The sequence below is a fragment of the Ovis canadensis genome, chromosome 12 (genome assembly GCF_042477335.2).
Source record: "Ovis canadensis isolate MfBH-ARS-UI-01 breed Bighorn chromosome 12, ARS-UI_OviCan_v2, whole genome shotgun sequence".
NCBI classification, from domain to species: domain Eukaryota; kingdom Metazoa; phylum Chordata; class Mammalia; order Artiodactyla; family Bovidae; genus Ovis; species Ovis canadensis.
Window position 1 is genome coordinate 12,599,253 of NC_091256.1, and position 9,319 is coordinate 12,608,571.

The 9,319-nt window shown below is 39.7% G+C and overlaps 1 protein-coding gene across 25 annotated transcripts in view; it reads left to right on the top strand.

Annotated features, from left to right (window-relative positions):
- The window catches only part of ZC3H11A (zinc finger CCCH-type containing 11A), a 45,230-nt gene extending 36,214 nt beyond the window's left edge, over positions 1 to 9,016 (top strand). For all 25 annotated transcript variants that reach the window (XM_069545167.1, XM_069545157.1, XM_069545153.1 and 22 more), the window contains 6 exons: positions 2,154 to 2,657; positions 3,462 to 3,541; positions 5,064 to 5,394; positions 5,914 to 6,080; positions 6,507 to 6,574; positions 7,021 to 9,016. In XM_069545167.1, coding sequence (XP_069401268.1) covers positions 2,154 to 2,657; positions 3,462 to 3,541; positions 5,064 to 5,394; positions 5,914 to 6,080; positions 6,507 to 6,574; positions 7,021 to 7,279 — 1,409 coding nt within the window. In that variant the 3' untranslated portion in view covers positions 7,280 to 9,016. The remainder of the gene's footprint in view (positions 1 to 2,153; positions 2,658 to 3,461; positions 3,542 to 5,063; positions 5,395 to 5,913; positions 6,081 to 6,506; positions 6,575 to 7,020) is intronic.
- Positions 9,017 to 9,319: the final 303 nt, after the last annotated feature.

The following is a 9,319-nucleotide window of genomic DNA, read 5'->3' on the forward strand; positions in this document are numbered from 1 at the left end:
AGAGATTAAATGTGTGTGTGTAATCTCCATATTCTTATTTTTCTCACATTACTTCATTATTTCTTTCTTTAACCCCTGCCAAATATGAAATTTGCTTTTTAGTTTAAACACATAAAGAATGATTAATGTATTTTGAAAAATAACTTCAGTGGCATGCCAGTCTCTGGGCCTTTTTCATTTTTCTTCTGTCTTAACCTGTTTTTACCTCCTTTTCATTCTTTATTTATTTATTTATTTTTTGGGCTGACTACCCCCTGAAAAAATCCAGTGTATTTTCTAGTTAGCTACTTAGTGTGGAAATCATCCTCAATCTGCATTAACCAGTAGTATATTCTGTGTTATATAAAGTGAAATTGTAAGTACTTTTAAACTCTCTCTAATGTTATAAGTATGTATCACAACATTGAGATGACATTTTTAATAGTATTCCTATGACTATCTTGACTATCACCTCTACTAACTACTTGTAATAGTGATAGTTCAGATGCTATATTCTAAGCACCAGGTTTACTATTCACACTATATTAATGAAATATAATTAATTTTTTTCTACACTATGATATTGAGGATAAGTTTTAGTCTTTATAGAATTTTTATTTTTTTGTAGTGAAATGTACAGTATTTTATTTAACCTTACTTTCATTTTATTTAGTTATTTATTTTTTACTTTTTTTTTTTTTTACTTTACAATACTGTATTGGTTTTGCCATACATTGACATGAATCCACCACGGGTGTACATGCGTTCCCAAACATGAACCCCCCTCCCACCTCCCTCCCCATAACATCTCTCTGGGTCATCACCGTGCACCAGCCCCAAGCATGCTGTATCCTACGTCGGACGTAGACTGGCGATTCGATTCTTACATGATAGTATACATGTTACAATGCCATTCTCCCAAATCATCCCACCCTCTCCCTCTCCCTCAGAGTCCAAAAGTCCGTTATAACACATCTGTGTCTTTTTTGCTGTCTTGCATAGAGGGTCATCATTGCCATCTTTCTAAATTCCGTATATATGTGATAGTATACTGTATTGGTGTTTTTCTTTCTGGCTTACTTCACTCTGTATAATCGGCTCCAGTTTCATCCATCTCATCAGAACTGATTCAAATGTATTCTTTTTAACGGCTGAGTAATACTCCATTGTGTATATGTACCACAGCTTTCTTATCCATTCATCTGCTGATGGACATCTAGGTTGTTTCCATGTCCTGGCTATTATAAATATCGCTTACTCCGAAAAGCTTCCCTTAACCAAACTCTAGATGTTCTTGCTGGAGAAGGCGATGGCACCCCACTCCAGTACTCTTGCCTGGAAACTCCCATGAATGGAAGAGCCTGGTGGGCTTCCGTCTGTGGGGTCGCACAGAGTTCGACACGACTGCAGCGACTTAGCAGCAGCAGCAGCAGATGTCCTTGCTGCATACTTCTACATAGCATTATATAGTTGCCTTCAGCCACGTGCGTTTGAACGGTGTGAGTCCTCTTATGTGCATTCTTTTTTTTTTCTGTTAAGTACTTACTACAGTACTACCCGATCTATGGCGGCTGGTTGAATCCACAGATACAGAACCATGCATGCAGAGCCCAGTTGTACAGTTTTATATGGGGGTTTTCAACTGCACAGGATTCAGTGCCCAGATAATCCCACCCCAATCCCTGCATTGTTCAAAGATCAACTGTACTTCTTTTATCAAAGCTGTTATTATTAGCACACTTAGTTGTTGCTTAATTATTCATTTGTTAGACTGCAGACTATATGTGTGGGCAGTTTGCATTTTGCTTACCATTATATTTCTATTGTAGTATCTGGCAGATGTTTGTATCTATCCATGAATGGAAGAACTAATTTATTCTTTTTAGTAAGATTTATAATGACAACCTTCTCCAACTAGTAAAAGGCTTTGAGAATCCTCACGAATAAACTTGTGAATAGAAATCCAGATCAGTCATTTTTGCCTCCTACATGTTTTCCTTGAGGACCACTCTCTAAAATTGAGGTTGAAACTAATGTGCTTTTGTTCATTTTAATTTCTTGCCTAAATTATATGACTCTTATTGGACTCTGTCCTGATCCAAGAATAGAGAGAGCATAAGTTGTTAAGAGATGAACTCCAAATACAGTGGTGTGTTTTTCCCCCATGAAAACAGAGAAAGTTACTAAAGTTGGTGAGATTCATGTGAAGACATTAGAAGAAATTCTTCTGGAAAGAGCCAGTCAGAAACGTGGAGAATTGCAAACTAAACTCAAGACAGAAGGACCTTCAAAAGTTGATGATTCTGCATCAGGAGCGAGAACCTCCTCCACCATCCGAATCAAAACATTCTCCGAGGTCTTGGCTGAAAAGAAGCACCGGCAGCAGGAAGCAGAGAGACAAAAGGGCAAAAAGGACATGAGCTGTGTCAAGCTAAAGACTGACAATGAAATTAAAAAAACAGTGATTTTGCCACCCACTGTAGCCAGCAGAGGACAATCAGAGGAACCTGTAGGTAGAGCAAAGTCTATGCAGGAAGTGCATATCAAGACGCTGGAAGAAATTAAGCTGGAGAAGGCTCTCCGGGTGCAGCAGAGCTCTGAGAGCAGCACCGGCGCCCAGCCTCAGCCTGAGGCCGTGCCAGCGGCGAAGCGGCTTCTCCGGATCACTAAGAAAGCAGGTGACAAAAGAGCTTGATCTGTAGTACCTTTTCCCCAGATAGTATTTCAGATGGCAGTATTCCACACAGTATTCATCGGATTTCTGTGAGAACTTCTTCTTTACTCAGATAACTTTGAAAACTACTGGATTAAAAGAAATTACACTGGTCCAGTGGTTAGGGTTCTGTACTTCCACTGTAAGGAGACACGGGTTGGGGAAGTAAGATCTTACAAGCCACATAGCACCCCGCTCCCCTCTCCCCACAACACACACACACAAAGTGAAGCTGTTTCTTTATAGCAGTGTTGTATAGAGCTTTGATGTCTTAATGTGCATTTTGAATCTGTATGAGAACTAAAATTTTGTCTACAGTTTTATTTGGCCTATCTTTATTCTTAAAAAAAATTTTTTTTTAATTGGTTTTTTTTTAAAATTTTTAGCTGTGCTGGGTCTTCATTGCTGCATGCGAGCTTTCTTTAGTTGTGGTTAGCAGGGGCTACGCTAGGTGTGGTGTGCGTGCTGCTGCCTGTGGGGTTCTCTTGTTGCAGAACACAGGCTCTAGGGCACTCAGACTTCCGTGGTTGTGGCATTCAGGCTCAGTAGTTACCATAAGAGCTTAGTTGTTCCAAGGTATGTGGGATCTTCCCCAGATCAGGATTGAACCCGGGTCTCCTGCATTGGCAGGCGAATTCTTAACTGCCTCATTAAGAGGATACCAGAGAAGTCCTCGTTACTTTTTTGAAGAAAAGTTTTATTTAACTTCATCTGTTATTAAGTTGCAGCATGAATGAAATTATTAATGGTGCGTTTAATGTGAATCTAGGTATGAAAGAAGAGAAGAAACTTCAAGAAGAAAGTGATGTTGCTTCTCAGAGCAGTGTTTCTAGAACAGAAGCTAAAAAGGTGGGTTTATTTAGATAGATTTTATAGGTTTATCCATGGCAGCCAAAGGTTAGATGAATGATAAGTGTTCTTTTAAGTTTCTGTTTAATACTTCACTGATATATCAGGTAAACAGTCTTTCACTGTGCTTGTAATTTTCCTTCAGAGTTTTCTGTACTTTTATGTGCATCAATATTTTAATGCCCTTTTAAGGTGTTTTTGAAAAGTGTTAGTTGCTCAGTCATATCCCACTCTGCAACCCCACAGACTGCAGCCCACCAGGCTTCTCCATCCATGGGATTTTCCAGGCAAGAATACTGGAAATTGTTTTTAATTGGCCATTAATATTTTTTAAAGTAAGTTTTTCCCCTGCCTTTCAGAGTAATGCTACTCATTTGTAAAATTAGGGGTTTTCTTTTTTAAGAATGAGTAGCTCCTTAATTCTACAATCCAGATGTTACCACAGTTAGTTTCTTTATGCATATCTTTCAGGCCTTTTCCTTTATTAGAAAAATACTCATCTGTTTGGCTGCCTCTGGTGTTAGTTGTAGCGTGCAGGCCTTCATTCTGGCGTGCAGGCTTTGCGCTGCACTGAGTGGGCTTTAGCAGCTGTGGTGCGCGGGCCCCAGGGCTCGGGGGCTTCAGCAGCTGTGGTGCCTAGGCACCGGGGCTCGGGAGTTTCAGCAGCTGTGGTGCTCAGACTTGGTGCCTACCCCCCACCCCCACCCCCGCACGTGGACTCCTTCCCCAACCGGGGATTGAACCCACGTCCTCCACAATGGAAGGCAGATTCTTCTTAACCATTGGACAACCAGGGAAGACCCTCAAGCCTTTTCTTTATATATTTATGTATGTGAATGTGTTTAATGTTTAACTCATATTTAGAACATAATTGAGAACTCTACTGTGTATCATTTTGCAGCCTACTTTACCATATTAATAATTCTTTCAGATGATAGCTTTTACTGGTCATTTAGTGTCCTGTTACACAAATATAGTCTGTTTCTGAACTAGATTGTTTTACACAATTAAGATGGTGAACATCTTTTTACAGAATCTTTGTGCAAGTGTCTGATTAGGAAACATTTTGTATTAGACTTACAGTCAGGATTGTCTACCTATGGAATTTGGGTTTTTATTGTTCCACACATCTTCAGTCTTTTACCTTGAGTTTTCTATTTGATAGAGGACTTCCTTGGTGGCTGAGACAGTAAAGAATCCACCTGCAGTGTGGGAGACCTGGGTGCAGTCCCTGGGTCGGGAAGACCCCTGGAGACGGAGATGACTACCCACTCCGATCTTGTGGAGAGTCCCATGGACAGTGCAGTCCATGGGCTCGCGAAGAGTAGGACATGACTGAGCAACTAGCACTTTCACTTCCACTTCTGTTTAATATAAAATAAAGAGCAAAAGCTCTTGTATTCTGGATCATATCTAGTAACTGCTTGACGTAGATGTTAGCCTGTTAACTTATAAATATAGTTATCATACAGATTGTTAGAGGTACTGGATTTTTAATTCTGTCATTTAAATTTATCCATAGGCTTCAGATGAGACCACAACAGTTGGCATCACTAAAATTCAAGACAAGAGATGTAAGACAATGAGAGAAAAGTATGTGCCGAAACTGCCAGAGAAAGGAACCTCACAGAAGGAAAAATCAGTTTTGACACCCCTTCGGGGAGATTTACTCTCTTACAGTACCGAGTTAGCTGAGAAACCAGTGCTCACCACCATGCTAGGCATCACACGGCACCTGACTAAGCGGCTTCCTTCAAAGTCATCCCAGAAGGCAAAGGTAGAAACCTCAGGGATTGGGGACTCAATATTGAATGTGAAATGTGCAACGCAGCCCTTGGAAAAACGAAGTAAAGGTGAGTATTTTTACTAGTGCATCTTTTTTTTGAATTTCAAAGTTACTGAGTTTCAGTGACCGCCTGGCAATAATTGGGTTGAATTTCATTTGCCTTTGTTTACTGGTCACACAGGTGGATAGTGATATTTCTGTTTTTCAAGAGACAAAAAGACTAGATGAGTTCCTTTCTTACAATTTAAAATTGATCTTTATAAAGCTTTATCTAAAGCTTTCCATGGTGCATTTTTCCTCTGGTTTTAAAGGAGAGAAACACTGGGGAAATGAAGAGTGAGCAGCAAATTCGAAAGCCATTGACATGAATTGTTTCATGAGATAAATACGTGCGCGTGTGTGTGTATGGCTGTGTGTAGCACATATTGCTGATGGGCCATCTTTAATCTGGTTTTCTTGTTTGGTTGGTTTTAAAATTATTTGTGATACTACTGTTGCTGAGAAGGAATTTTGATATTCCAAATTTTATTCTCCATGTAAAAAGGGGATTATTTTAGCTTCTAATCAGATGTTTTCTGTCTTGTAGCTAAACCTAAAGTGAATGTGAAGCCATCTGTGGTAAAAGTTGTCTCATCACCCAAACTGGCCCCGAAACGTAAGGCGGTGGAGGTCCACCCTGCTGTCATCGCAGCTGTGAAGCCGCTCAACTCCAGCAGTGTCCTGCTGGAGAGCCCGTCCAAAAAAGCAGCTGTGGTAAGAGGCAGATCAGCTCGGGCACGCTAGTCTGTGTGATAAGAAAGCGAGGAAGATTCTCTTTTAGCTCTCTTTATTATGTGTAATATCTTCTGTCACTTGCTAAGTATTTTTTTTAGTTGTGTAGGTAGTTACTGTATTTTATATTTACAGCTTAGGCAGGGTTCTTTGGGGGTTTTTAAGCCTAATTATAATATTTTGCTTATTTATACATTCTGTCTTTGGATTATTGATTCTTGGACTGATTCTTGGATTCCTAGTCTTAAAGAATGGTAGCTGTGATTCTAGTGAAGAAAAGTGAAAGTCGCTCTGTCGTGTCTGACACTTTGCAACCCCGTGATTCTAAGAAGGCAGCAAAAAAAGTGAATCTGCTCAAATTTAAAAGTCTGACTTTGCCACTGAGTTACCTTACTCTCACTTTTGTAGGCTATTGTCCCACTTCTCTCTGAGGACAAATCAGTCACTGTGCCTGAGACAGAAAAACCTAGAGACAGGTAATGCCTTCCAGTTCTTTCTAACCACAGTTTAGACCACTGTTACCATTTTTGTTTTCTAAGAATAACACTGCTAGATAATTTGAAATATTTACAATTTAGCTACATTTAAATAAATCTGTTAAACTTCAAATTAACTGCAAAAACCCCTGATATTCAGGGTTGCTGTTCTCTTTTGATGCTGTTGTTTGTATTTTGCCTGTGTTATTTAAAAAATGTTTTTAAACACCTATCTGAATTCTCCTGTAAAGGATGAAACTGGTTTATCCCAAATCAGTAAAACAGTTCTTTATGTGTTTTCTCAAAAACAGCTCTTCACTAAAATTCTTTGTGTACCTGGGACCAGGTGATCCAACCTGCCAACCATTGACAGGACCAGGTGATCCGACCTGCCACCCGTTGACAAAGGGCAATTATCTAATAACCTTTTGGGTTTTTTCTTACAGTTTTGTACTGCCTCCAGCCCAGTCCTCTTCAGAGCCTCCCCCACCGGAAGTATCTGGCCCTTCCTCATCCCAGATGGCCACAAAAACTCGCCGACTCAGCTCTGCCTCAACAGGAAAGCCCCCACTTTCTATGGAGGATGATTTTGAGAAACTAATATGGGAGATTTCAGGAGGCAAATTAGAAGCTGAGATTGATCTGGATCCTGGGAAGGATGAAGATGACCTTCTGCTTGAGCTGTCAGAAATGATTGATAGCTGAAGGTGGTAGTAGAACATTTAAAGCAAAACAAACAAAAAAACTCACCAAAAAACTGGACTTAGTTTCATCTATTATAACATTTATCCAAAACGGTGATTTCTTTAGTCTAGAATTTGCCCCAAATCAGAAGTGTACGTCTGAGTTATCCACGAGTCCTGGATTCCTTGGGGTCAGATTTTTAAATCCCTTGGTAATCATTTTGTCCGTTTGATGCCATTGTTCAGCATCTTTGAGAAAAAAGTTCTGTCTTACCCCTCTCTCCACAAAAAGACTGAGCGGGAGACCTAAGTGAAAGGGTGAAGAAAACTTAGTGACTCCTTGAGGTGTTTGTCAGTTTTCACCTTTTTTCCCTTTATTGTATAATTTCTTTTATGTATTGTCTTAATGTACCTATTGTTAACCTGGGTTCGAAAAGGGTGAAGACAGCTGCTACCATTAAGGACCAAATTTCATGCCGCCGCTAAAAAAAATATCCACTCAGTCTGTGTTAAATTGTATGTCTTTTTAAAGGTATTTGGAGAATTCAACTAAGCTTTTAGAAACAGCTGAGCAGCTCAGGAAACCTGTAATTTGGACATAACTTTTTTGGACCTGATTTTCACGCTTCTGCTCTGTAAGCCTCTGAAAGGCAATAGCTAATTTATTATTACTGTAATTTTTTAAGGCTTTAAAGTGCCTCAGGGGTCCTCTGAAACTAATTTTCTATTTCTGGGATTCCCTGGATTCTTAAAAAGAGATGGTGACGTAATGATTACAGGAATTTATTTTTTAGCAAGAAAGTTGTCCCTTCTCTTCTTTAGTGCTTGCTTCCTTACTGGTGTGTATTATCACAGGGATAAAAATTGGTTAGTTTTTTTCATTTCTGATTCTCCTTGCAAACTCCTCTTGCCCAGTATTTATTTGGTGCCCTTTACCCACCTGAGGGGGAAGAACGAGCTCACTCAAGCTGCCATTATTTATCCATGGACTACAGCAGTACCCGGAATTGTATTGTAGCAGGAGTTACCGAGATGCTCTGGGGGTGTATTGTATGCCTTCCGGTTTTCTTCATTTCTGAATTGAATTTTCTTTTCTTGATGTTCATCTCCTTCATATCACCTCAAGGTTTAGACTTGTGAAGGAACAAGTACGATGGGGATAATAGTCTTGAAAGGAGACATATTGTACATACATAATCAAAAGGAAGAGGAAAGGACGTGCCCGTTTTGATACTTTGCTGTAGGTGGCCAGTTTTGTTTCTCAAAAGGAAATCTGACCCACCTGTCGTGTTGGCTCCTAAGGAACTGCTGTTGTAAGCGGCTCATCAAGAGTTGAACCTCGTGTAGCCTTGTTGGGAATATGAAAAGGAAGAAAGCCACAGGACTGCCCAATTCAGTCTTGGGAAGATCTGGATGATTCTACACAAGCAAAAATGACTTGAAATTGATGTATAGATACTTACCTACCAGTCCATCTTCAGCTGACTGAGTGTTGTCTAATAGCCCTTCTCCAAAGCAGGGGTGAAATGTTCTGGTTTCACCACAGATTTTCTACTCATTTCGTTTTTGGAATCGGCTTGTAGATTCCAGGTCCCTTTTGTATATAACCTTTATTCTTTTGCTTTTAAAAAAAATTTTTGTTCCATATGTAAAGCCTTGTGTTAGTCAGTGACTCATGCTCACCATTATTTGAACAGTTCGCCATCACAGTAAGATAAATGCTCATTTGTGTTTTAAATAAAACTGGTGTAGGAGCGTCTTGATGTTGTGAGTTAAGTAGTCGCGCATCACTTCAGGCTGAGACCTGCCTCAGCAGAGGCCCGGTTAGAATGCTGTTGCACCTTCGTGTATGTGATCCAATTTCACAGATTCTATTTGTCTTTACAAACCTTTTACAAGGACATGGTGCCAAACTTCCCCACATGTGAAGATTTTTTTCTGACAATGATGCTTACCCATTATTATTCTAACTCAACTAATGTCATTCTTTTAAAGAAGAGAGGGTTTAGAAGAGATCTTAGATGGCTTCAACAATTTAGAATTTTCAAGCATGAAAGCATAT